Source organism: Dendrobates tinctorius, unplaced genomic scaffold (assembly GCF_039654945.1).
Source record: "Dendrobates tinctorius isolate UK_male_01 unplaced genomic scaffold, ASM3965494v1 ptg000200l, whole genome shotgun sequence".
NCBI lineage: Eukaryota > Metazoa > Chordata > Amphibia > Anura > Dendrobatidae > Dendrobates > Dendrobates tinctorius.
In genome coordinates this window covers 1,917,848-1,930,232 of record NW_027361867.1, presented here as the reverse complement: position 1 = coordinate 1,930,232, position 12,385 = coordinate 1,917,848, and the positions used below count along the sequence as shown (strand labels likewise).

Below are 12,385 nucleotides of genomic sequence, written 5' to 3'. Positions count from 1 at the left end.
TCTGTGGAGACGACACTTCTGAACACCAACTGACGTTGTTGGAGCCCAGGATTAGGCGAGGAGCAGGCTGGGGCCTACTTGATTTTGGCAGGTGAAGGCAGCAGGAGACTTGCCATCTCCACAGCAGGGGAACAGCTGACAGTGCTGAACCCCACTAACACTTGAACGAATGTGTTTGGCTCTGTGGAGACGACACTTCTGAACACCAACTGACGCTGTTGGAGCCCAGGATTAGGCGAGGAGCAGGCTGGGGCCTACTGGATTTTGGCAGGTGAAGGCAGCAGGAGACTTGCCATCTCCACAGCAGGGGAACAGCTGACAGTGCTGAACCCCACTAACACTTGAACAAATGTGTTTGGCTCTGTGGAGACGACACTTCTGAACACCAACTGACGCTGTTGGAGCCCAGGATTACGCATGCCGCATGCAGAGGCCAATGGGCATCGGTTTTTATGGAGGTTGTGGACTACTACTGATTCTAACCATGCTCCACTTAGGCCTCTGGCTCCACTGTCTCTACTATTTACCCTGGCCTCCAACCCCGCCAGCTACATCTCTGAAGTGGCGTCAGCACAATCTACACTTGTTCCTGTGTTACTGGTGCTCAGTCCCATCAGTTGATCCCCTGATGTTTGTCCGGCAAGTTCGCCAGCTCTGTCCTCATTCCCACTACTGGTTATGGGAATGTGGACAGAGCAGGAGACCTTGCCGGACACACATCAGGGGATAAACTGATGGGACTGAGCCACAGGAACACAGGAACAAGTGTAGATTGTGCTGACGCCACTTCAGAGATGTAGATGGCAGGGTTGGAGGTCAGGGGAAATAGTAGAGACAGTGGAGCCAGAGACCTAAGTTGGGCACGGTTAAAAATCAGTAGTGGTTTGAATGTTGATGGAGCTGGTGACTCTGCCGTCCACACAGCAGGGGATCAGCTGGCATTACTGAACCCCAGTAACACAGGAGCTAGTGTGTTTCTCTGTGCAGACGACACATCTGAGCGACAACTGGCTGTGTTGAAGCACAGGGATTATAGTTCAGGTGGTAGAAAAATGAACACACCAGCAGACCTGGATACAGTTGCCAACCACTAATTTAGTCTGTAAGAGGAATGGCAAAGTCTTTGGAGATCCAGACCTTGTTCATTTTCAGAAAAGTCAGCCGGTCAACATTATCGGAAGATAGTCGCGTGCGACGGTCTGTTAGTACACCACCTGCGGCACTAAAGACACGTTCCGATAATACACTGGCAGCAGGGCAAGCCAGCACCTCCAATGCATACTGGCTAAGCTCTGGCCATGTATCCAGCTTAGAGACCCAAAACTTGAAGGGGGAAGAGCCATCTGGGAGTACAGCGACAGGGCAAGACATGTAGTCTGACACCATCTGACGGAAGCGTTGCCTCCTGCTGACTCGAGGCGTCGCTGATGGTGTAGACAATTGTGGTGGACACACAAAACTTTGCCACATTTGGGCCATAGTGGTCTTGCCTTGTGCTGCGGCACTGCCTCTGCTCCCTCTTTGTGCAGAGTTTCCTCCACTGCCTCGACGCACAGAGCTGCTTTGTAAAGCACTAGCAACAATGCTGTCGGGTGGAATGGAAAACATTATGGACTGCACCAGTGACTCTTCGTACTCCCGCATTTTACGCTCCCGGTTCAACGTTGGTATGAGCCTTTGTACGCTGTCCCGGTAGCGAGGATCTAGGAGGGTGTACACCCAATAATCAGCCGAGACGAGAATGTGGGCGATGCGGCGGTCGTTTCTCAGGCACTGCAGCATGAAATCAACCATGTGCTGCAGACTCCCAACTGCCAAACAACCGCTGTCCCCTGTTTGAGGCGTGACCTCGACCTGCTCTGCATCACCCCACCCTCGCTGTACATACTGAGTAGAGGTTTGTGTACCTCCCTCCTCTGGAGAGATGTCTTCCTCCTCCATCGACTCCTCCTCATCCTCCTCACAAAGTGTCCCCTGCCTAGGCCTTTGTGAGGAAACACGTAGCGCAGACTGTCCAGAAGCAGATGGCATTTGGGACTCCTCATCCTCCACCTCTTCTGAAACCTCATCCCTTAGTGCTTGCAGTGTTTGTTGAAGCAGGCAGATAAGGGGGACAGTCATGCTGACTAGTGCATCATCTGCACTCGCCATCCGCGTGGATTCATCGAAGGCACGCAAAACGAGGCAGATGTCCTTCATAGAGGCCCACTCAATGGTGCTGAAGTGTGAACGGCGCACAGTGCGACTTGTTTGCGCCTGATGCAGCTGGTACTCCATGACTGCTGCCTGCTGCTCACACAACCGCTCCAACATATGTAACGTTGAATTCCACCGGGTGGGTAGGTCACATATGATGCGATGTTCCGGAAGGCCAAATCGTCGCTGCAGAGCAGCGAGGCGCGATCTTGCCGTGCTGGAACGTCGCAAGTGAGCGCACTCTATGCGGACCTTGTGCAACAGTGCATCAAGATCCGGATAGTCCCTCAGAAAGCTCTGCACGACCAAGTTAAGAACATGTGCCAGACATGGGATGTGTGTGAGGTTGCCTAGGCCAAGAGCTGCCACCAGATTTCGGCCATTGTCACACACTACCAAGCCCGGCTGGAGATTCGCTGGCCCAAACCACACATCGCTCTCCAGCTTGATAGCATTCCAGAGCTCCTGCGCTGTGTGGCTTCGATTCCCCAAAGAAATTAATTTGAGTACAGCCTGTTGACGTTTGGCCACGGCTGTGCTCATATCGGTCGTAACAGGCTCCTGCTCTGCTGTTTCTGAGGAACTTGAGTAGGAGGAGGAGTCTATGTGTACAGACTGGAGTCCTGCAATCCGTGGCGTTGGAAGAACACGTACAGCGCCACTCTCCAGATCCGTACCCGGCTCCACAACATTGACCCAGTGGGCAGTGAGGGAAAGGTATCGTCCCTGTCCATGGTTACTGGTCCACGCATCGGTGGTCAGGTGGACCTTGCTACTAACGGCGTTTAGTAGCGCATGTTTTATTTTGCCCTCAACATGTTTCTGCAGGGCAGGGACGGCTCGCCTGCTGAAATAAAAGCGGCTGGGCACGTTGTATTGGGGGACTGCCAATGCCATTAAGTCCCGGAAGGTGTCAGTGTCCACCAGCCTGAATGACAGCATTTCAACTGCCAGAAGTTTGGCAATGCCAGCATTCAGAGACTGTGCTCGGGGATGGTTTGCCGAGTAAGGGCGCCTTTTATCCCATGCCTGTGCTACCGATGGCTGTGATGGATGGGAACGTGCTGTTATGGGTGGAATCTGACAGGGTCTCCGGACAACAGTGGCAGAGGTTCTTCCTTGGCGATCCTGTGAGGAAGCCGAACCAGCAGTGTGTGAGCTGGAGGAAGAGGGCCCAACACGAACTGAAGAGGTGGTAGGTGGTGCTGTACGTTGGCCTACGTCTTCAGGGTGTCTCTGCAACTCCAACTCGTGCTTGGTGCGCACATGTTTCCACATATTTGTGGTATTGAGGTTGCTGACATTTCTCCCTCTTTTGACTCTCTGATGACACAGCTTGCATTTGACAAAGCAAATGTCATCTGCAACTGTGTCAAAAAAGGACCACGCACTGCAACTCTTGTGAGCGCCCGGTTTGCCTTTGGAAGGAGGAATGCTCCTAACGGGTGCCGAAGTGGAGGGTACAGGCAACCAAGTCTTCCCCCTCCCTCTGCCTCCTGTTTTGGCCGGTAGGGGAATCTCTTCCTCCGAGCTGCTCCCACCACCTTCCTGTTGCTCACGCCATGATGGGTCAAGGACCTCATCATCTTCCCTTCCCTCTTCAAACAGCTGCTTCTCCGGGGTTGTCTCGCCAGCACCGTACGCACCAGAAAGTGGCAACTGAGTCTCGTCATCATCTGATGTGTACTGAGGTGTGCTGACCATAGGCACTGGCCCACTCGCCTCTTCAGATTCAGAGGGACAAAGAAGTTGCGCATCACTGCATACTCCCTCTTCTTCACATTCAGGAATGCTGCTTGGCTGGCCCCCTCTTTCCAAGCCAACAGATTCCGAGAACAGAAGTAGAGACTGTGATGGCTCCTGTCCATGTCTCTCTGACTGCCTGGGCACTTTGGCAGGTGGTGAAGAGACAGATGGTTGCTCTTCGGTGCTCTGACCCTGAGAGGATGCGGAAGTAATTGAAGTCGATGCGTTAGCTGCCATCCATCCGACAACGGCTTCAATTTGTTCCTCCCGCAGCAGTGGGGTACGTTGAGGTCCTACAAAGCTGCGCATAAAGGACTGTTGCCTGCTAAAACTGGGGGATGCTGATCCACTGGTGCCCGCAGCAGGCCCAGAATCCCCACGTCCTCTACCTGTAGAATCCCCACGTCCTCTCCCTGCAGAATCCCCACGTCCTCTCCCTGCTGAAACTCCACGCCCACGCCCACGCCCACGCCCCCGCGCCTTACTCCCTGCCTTCTTCATCTTGCAAGACTGCTTAAGATAGGCAAAAAAGTACAAAGGGGGGCCTTAGTGTGCTTATTCCTGAACAGCTGGTTACAGGTACAAGAAACACTAATTTTATGAAGTGTGTGTGTGTGGACTAGACTTTAATAGGAGCTGATGTGGCCTACACAAGTTCAAAATGTAGTGTTTGGTGAACTTTTTATGTGGTTTCTTTGTTTGAAACAAACTCAAAGTATGAGAACAAAGAATTGAAACTGATAGTATCACCAACTTTTTGGAGCTATTACAATGCAGGCAGGTAACCTACAATGCAAAAGATGAGGCTCCCAAAAAATTGGGTAATACTAATCTGGCTGCGCCGGCAGGGCACAAGCCAGAAAAAAAGGCTCCTCTATCTACTCCTATATAGTGTTTGCAACCAACCAATGTTGATGGATACGGATGGATGCACACTAATAGGAGAAGAAAAAATGAGCTGCACTCAAAGACAAATATGTGTGAGGCAGTGACGCACGTTGAGCGTCCTACAACTAGACGTAGCTGCAGGACACTCTACTCAGCGTGAGCTGCACTCACACACAGTCAGAGACCTCTCAGACAGCCGTCAACAGTGCAGCTAAGTGGGCACTGGCACTGACAGGCTGCAGAAAGGCTCCGCTGTGTACTCCTATATAGTGTTTGCAACCACCGTAGATGGAGACGGATGGATGCACACTAATAGAAGAAAAAATGAGCTGCACTCAAATAAAAATATGTGTGAGGCAGTGACGCACGCTGAGCGTCCTACAGCCAGACGTAGCTGCAGGACACACTACTCAGCGTGAGCTGCACTCACACACAGTCAGAGACCTCTCAGACAGCCGTGAACAGTGCAGCAAAGTGGACACTAGCACTGAAAGGCTGCAGAAAGGCTCCGCTGTCTACTACTAGTGTTTGCAACCAACGTATATGGATACGGATGGAAGCACACTAGATTGAAATTATTTAAAAAATGCAGCTCAAAAAATAAAAGATGTATGAGGCAGCAGTGATCACACTGGGTGGCCTACAGCCTGACGTGGCTGCAGGACCCACTCCACAGCGTGAGCTGCACTCACACAGCCCTTGCAGACAGCTGTGAACACTGCTGCTAGGGCAAAGAAGGCTACAGTGGTGGTTTATGTAGCCTGGGTAAAGCACTAGATGTTTGGTGGAATCGCTATTTCTAACTGTCCCTCACAGTCTTCTACAGCAGCCTGTCCCTAACTGAATTCACAGCAGAGTGACCAGAAATGGCGGCTGCGGTGGCTTTTATAGTGCATCATGACATCATTTCGGCAGCCAATCACAGCCATGCCAATAGTTAACATGCCTACATGCCTAACAGGATGTGCCCACACTTTGGAGGATTCCCATTGGCTTAATCAAAGCAAGCAGGCTCATAGCATGATGGGAACTTCCTATTCCGATTCCGATCCCGGAATCCGATATGAAAAAAGTATCGGAATTAAGTATCGGAATTCCGATACCGCTAATATCGGCCGATACCCGATACTTGCGGTATCGGAATGCTCAACACTAGTGTCAACCTGTACTATCCGTTGGCGTCTGAATGAAAAGGGACTGTATGGTAGGAGACCCAGGAAGACCCCACTTCTTACCCCGAGACATAAAAAAGCCAGGCTGGAGTTTGCCAAAACTTACCTGAAAAAGCCTAAAACGTTTTGGAATAATGTTCTTTGGTCAGATAAGACAAAAGTAGAGCTTTTTGGGCAAAGGCATCAACATAGAGTTTACAGGAGAAAAAAAGAGGCATTCAAAGAAAAGAACACGGTCCCTACAGTCAAACATGGCGAAGGTTCCCTGATGTTTTGGGGTTGCTTTGCTGCCTCTGGCACTGGACTGCTTGACCGTGTGCATGGCATATGAAGTCTGAAGACTACCAACAAATTTTGCAGCATAATGTAGGGCCCAGTGTGAGAAAGCTGGGTCTCACTCAGAGGTCATCGGTCTTCCAGCAGGACAATGACGCAAAACACACTTCAAAAAGCACTAGAAAATGGTTTGAGAAAAAGCACTGGAGACTTCTAAGGTGGCCAGCAATGAGTCCAGACCTGAATCCCATAGAACACCTGTGGAGAGATCTCAAAATGGCAGTTTGGAGAAGGCACACTTCTAATATCAGGGACCTGGAGCAGTTTGCTAAAGAAGAATGGTCTAAAATTCCAGCAGAGCATTGTAAGAAACTCATTGATGGTTACCGGAAGCGGTTGGTCGCAGAAATTTGGCTGCAGGTTGTGCAACCAAGTATTAGGCTGAGGGTGCCAATACTTTTGTCTGGCCCATTTTTGGAGTTTTGTGTGAAATGATCAATCTTTTGCTTTTTGCTTCATTCTCTTTTGTGTTTTTTTCATTTAAGACAAATTAAATGAAGATAATAATACCAAAGAATTTGTGTTTGCAATAATTTTCAGGAAGAAACTGAGTATTATCTGACAGAATTGCAGGGGTGTCAATACTTTTGGCCATAACTGTATGTATGAGTATGACTGCAGCACTATCCTAGCAATATATCGTAGCAATAGAACCAATATTCCGTTTGTGGATCATCATATTTCTTGATGTTACGCAGGTGCTCATTAATTCTCACGTTCATGGGTCTCTTTCTTCTGCCCACATAAAATTTGTTTCAAGGACATCTAATAGAATACAGGCCCCCTTTGATGAGCATGTAATGAAATCTTTAATTTGGTAACATTCATCCCCTTTCTTTATCTCCGTTTTTTTCTTCAATTCTAAAGTTTTACCGACGGAGATAAAGAAAGGGGATAAATGTTACCAAATTAAAGATTTCTTTACATCAAGAAAAAATATGATGATCACCCTCTCTGAAAACATTTTGCTAAAGTACATGAAGGCTCCAAAAGTGGAATAGATGTAATAGGGATCCAAGTAATTAAACAACACTGGTGAAATGGAGATTTTATTAAAAAAATGTCACAAGCAGAGAGTAGGTGGATCTTCGAGTTAGATACATTAAAACCCAGGGGATTAAATAATTAAATTGAGTTATTTGCATTTGAATAAATCATCACTGCTATATAAACACTCCTCCATGATATTAGGACCACCCCTGATGAAGGAAAGCGGTAATGTTTACCAAACGCGTAGGAAATGATCCTAAACGCACATCGTTGTGGAAGAGTGTGCATCACATGATTGCAAAAGAGTCACGTGACTGAAGACGTCACGCAGGTCCTGCAGGTCCTGTGGCTGAACACACGCGTGCATACGCGCCTTCTACAGCACCACAGGACGCCAATCCCCAGCGTCTGTCACCGGCCGGGACAGCGCTGCAACTATACTGACATTTGGCTCACAGCACCGGCTTTTTTTTCCCTTTAGCCTGTGCATCAGTTTATCTAGGATATTCATGATTTAAGGACTCGAGCGCTGCAGCATCGGTATATGGACAGCATCTAAACTGTGGCATTAAGGTAATTCCATCCTCAACGCTCACAGGTTGCAATGGAATATACCACTCAGTCTTTAGATATTTCATCGGAACAGTGCTGCAATTGTGCCTAATTATATGCTTTTATGATAGTAGTTCCCTCCTTTATCCTGTGATATATTTTATATTTCTATTTAAGGACATGAGCACTGCAGCATCTTCATATGATTAGTGATCCACATTGTGGAAACAAGGTAATTTACCTCTACTGCTCCTAATGACCTAAATCAGTCCCTGCTTATATTGCTACGATATATTGCTAGGATAGTGCTGCAATCATACTCAATCATATATACATTTTTCAAGGCCCCGCTTTTCTAGATCGTGTGCCATATCTCGTTTATGGATATTTTCCACTCAAAAATTTGAGTATTGCAGCGCCTCTATACGATCGACACCCTATACTGTGGAAATAAGGTAATTTAACCCCTCTTGCTTACATTGTTTTAATAATATTTGAACATATTATAGAGACAAGTCGCTTAGAGCATATCTGGAACCAGCGCAAAATTATAATTATTTCCCATTATTCCAATTTTGGTCTTGTTGGTATAGACCCTAATTTTTGCTGCGGTTTTCAGTAAGGTAAAAACGCGCCACTAATTAAAATTAGTTTTAAAACTCAAGGATATTTTATTAATAAATAATATTTTTTTTTATCTTAGCAGATGACCGTACCAGGAGATCAGAGGGACAGCTGACATCTTCAATTTTTAAATCTGATGATCTTGAGATCCTACAAGATACAACTGAAGTGATTGCTGTTACTCCAGATATATCATCATCCATTCACAGCAAAGATCTGTCATCTGATCCTATGAAACAGGTCCCATCTTCTGATTCATTACTGACTACTAAGGGAAATCAAAGTCACAAAAGAGGCAATAAAAAACAAACTGCTCCTAAAGCAAAGAAGTCATTCTCATGTTCAGAATGTAGGAAATGTTTTAACAAGAAATCTCATTTTGTTACACACCAGAGAACTCACACAGGGGAGAAGCCTTTTTCCTGTTCAGAATGTGGGAATTGTTTTAAACAGAAATCAGATTTGGTTAATCACCATAGAACTCACACAGGGGAGAAGCCTTTTTCCTGTTCAGAATGTGGGAAATGTTTTACACAGAAATCACATTGTGTTACTCACCAGAGAACTCACACAGGGGAGAAGCCTTTTTCCTGTTCAGAATGTGGGAAATGTTTTAAACGGAAATCGTTTCTTGTTAGGCACCAGAGAACTCACACAGGGGAGAAGCGTTTTTCATGTTCAGAATGTGGGAAATGTTTTAACGAGAAATCACATTTTGTTACTCACCAGAGAACTCACACAGGGGAGAAGCCTTTTTCCTGTTCAGAATGTGGGAAATGTTTTAAACAGAAATCAGATTTGGTTAATCACCATAGAACTCACACAGGGGAGAAGCCTTTTTCCTGTTCAGAATGTGGGAAATGTTTTACACAGAAATCACATTGTGTTACTCACCAGAGAACTCACACAGGGGAGAAGCCTTTTTCATGTTCAGAATGTGGGAAATGTTTTGCACTGAAATCAGATTGTGTTATCCACCAAATAACTCACACAGGGCAGAAGCCTTTTTCCTGTTCAGAATGTGGGAAATGTTTTAACAACAAATCAAATTGTGTTAAGCACCAGAGAATTCACCAGGGGAGAAGCCTTTTTCATGTTCAGAATGTGGGAAATGTTTTAACCAGAAAGGGAGTCTTGTTCCACACCAAATAACTCACACGGGGAGAAGCCTCTTTCATGTTAAATGGAAAATAAATCTTGATCACCATCTGAGATCCCACACAGGGGGGAAGCCTTTTTCCTGTTCAGAATGTGGGAATTGTTTTAAACAGAAATCAGATTTGGTTAATCACCATAGAACTCACACAGGGGAGAAGCCTTTTTCCTGTTCAGAATGTGGGAAATGTTTTACACAGAAATCACATTGTGTTACTCACCAGAGAACTCACACAGGGGAGAAGCCTTTTTCCTGTTCAGAATGTGGGAAATGTTTTAAACGGAAATCGTTTCTTGTTAGGCACCAGAGAACTCACACAGGGGAGAAGCCTTTTTCCTGTTCAGAATGTGGGAATTGTTTTAAACAGAAATCAGATTTGGTTAATCACCATAGAACTCACACAGGGGAGAAGCCTTTTTCCTGTTCAGAATGTGGGAAATGTTTTACACAGAAATCACATTGTGTTACTCACCAGAGAACTCACACAGGGGAGAAGCCTTTTTCCTGTTCAGAATGTGGGAAATGTTTTAAATGGAAATCGTTTCTTGTTAGGCACCAGAGAACTCACACAGGGGAGAAGCGTTTTTCATGTTCAGAATGTGGGAAATGTTTTAACGAGAAATCACATTTTGTTACTCACCAGAGAACTCACACAGGGGAGAAGCCTTTTTCCTGTTCAGAATGTGGGAAATGTTTTAAACAGAAATCAGATTTGGTTAATCACCATAGAACTCACACAGGGGAGAAGCCTTTTTCCTGTTCAGAATGTGGGAAATGTTTTACACAGAAATCACATTGTGTTACTCACCAGAGAACTCACACAGGGGAGAAGCCTTTTTCATGTTCAGAATGTGGGAAATGTTTTGCACTGAAATCAGATTGTGTTATCCACCAAATAACTCACACAGGGCAGAAGCCTTTTTCCTGTTCAGAATGTGGGAAATGTTTTAACAACAAATCAAATTGTGTTAAGCACCAGAGAATTCACCAGGGGAGAAGCCTTTTTCATGTTCAGAATGTGGGAAATGTTTTAACCAGAAAGGGAGTCTTGTTCCACACCAAATAACTCACACGGGGAGAAGCCTCTTTCATGTTAAATGGAAAATAAATCTTGATCACCATCTGAGATCCCACACAGGGGGGAAGCCTTTTTCCTGTACATAATATGGGAAATGTTTTAACTAGAAATGGAATCTTACTACTACTAATCTTTCTTTTTATATAGCTCTAACATATTCCGCAGCACTTTACAGTTTGCACACATTATCATCGCTGTCCCCAATGGGGATAACAATGTAAATTCCCTATCAGTATGTCTTTGGAATGTATGAGGAAACCCACGCAAACACGGGGAGAACATACAAACTCCTTGCAGATGTTGTCCTTGGTGGGAGTTGAACCCAGGACTACAGCACTGCAAGGCTGCAGTGCTATCCACTGAGCCACCTCACCAGGGAACTCACACAGGGGAGAAGCCTTTTTCCTGTTCAGAATGTGGGAAATATTTTAACCAGAAAGCGCTTCTTGTTAGACATCAGAGCAGTTACACAGGGGAGAAGTCTTTTTCATTTTCTTAATGTGGGAAATATTTTACTTGGAAATCAGCTGTTAATAAACATCATAGACATCACATAGGGGAGAAGCCTTTTTTATGTTCATAATGTTGGAATAGTTTTAACCAAAATTAAATCTTCTTAAATGGGTTGTCTCTTTTCATTCCTCATGTTTGCTGACAAAAGGATAAAACTAAACTTTATTAATTCCAAATATAAAACTATACCCATAATTCACCCCCTGAAGGTTAGTCAGTAGGTGACTAATAGAAAAAACATATACCCCACATCTCAGTATATAGGGTGAGATGATGTATGCACACTCTCCAAGCCTCTCATTTCTAAGGGTTTCATCGTCCTCACCAAAGGCGACTCATCAGGAGACTATTTAATATTGATCTATATTCAAGCGAGACTAGACAAAAAACAAACTAAAATCATGTATCATGTTATCCGAAACAGAAAACTAGTCACATATTGGCAGATCCCAGACTTCAAACTATATACTTCATATAGTTTTTACATCACGAGGGACATGGATCTATTATTCTATAGGAAACAACCTAGGGGTTTTCAGCCTCAGTTGGAGGAATACAGATCTGCTCCATTGACCATCACTGAACCATGGATACGTTTGGAGAAGCCAGGTTGTGATCCTCGAATCAACTGGCCTTTTACCTTGTATGGACTGAATGGATTGTCATCTTCCTACACTTGTCGTTACCTCCTCTCTGTGCGTGCCACAGGTGGGTTAGCGATCCTGTGAGCGAATCAGCGGAAGGGTGAGACTCTGTAATGTGCACTCTGTTGGGTGTTTTGCCGGGACTGTTCTATGTGTTATCTGCCTATTTTGTGGTTCAATAAAGCATTGCCCACACTGTTTTACCCTCACTGTGTGTTGTCTGAGTAGTGTTATGCCCATGTTAAAGGGAGAGCGAGCATTCAGTGGGATGATCCCTCATCCATGTGGTTTCGGCCAGCGGATCGGGGTGCCGGCTGACCACCCCATGTCTTCACAGGCATGCTTCAATAGTCTCAATGGGAGGCTAGAAGCTGCTATAATCCGATCGGCTCTGCTACATACAGGCAATGATCAGATCACCTGCGTGTAGCAGAGTTGCTCACTTGCTATGAGCGCTGACCACTGGACAGCGCTTATAGGATCCAGCAGT

At 45.9% G+C, this 12,385-nt stretch overlaps 1 protein-coding gene across 1 annotated transcript; it reads left to right on the top strand.

The window, feature by feature from the left end:
- The first annotated feature begins 7,519 nt into the window (after positions 1–7,519).
- LOC141056822 (uncharacterized) lies at positions 7,520–12,104 on the top strand. The gene is made up of 3 exons (XM_073553296.1): positions 7,520–7,553; positions 8,587–9,574; positions 9,721–12,104. The coding sequence occupies exons 1-3, from the start codon at positions 7,520–7,522 to the stop codon at positions 10,724–10,726; spliced, it is 2,028 nt and encodes a 675-aa protein (XP_073409397.1). The 3' UTR covers positions 10,727–12,104.
- The last annotated feature ends 281 nt before the right edge of the window (positions 12,105–12,385 follow it).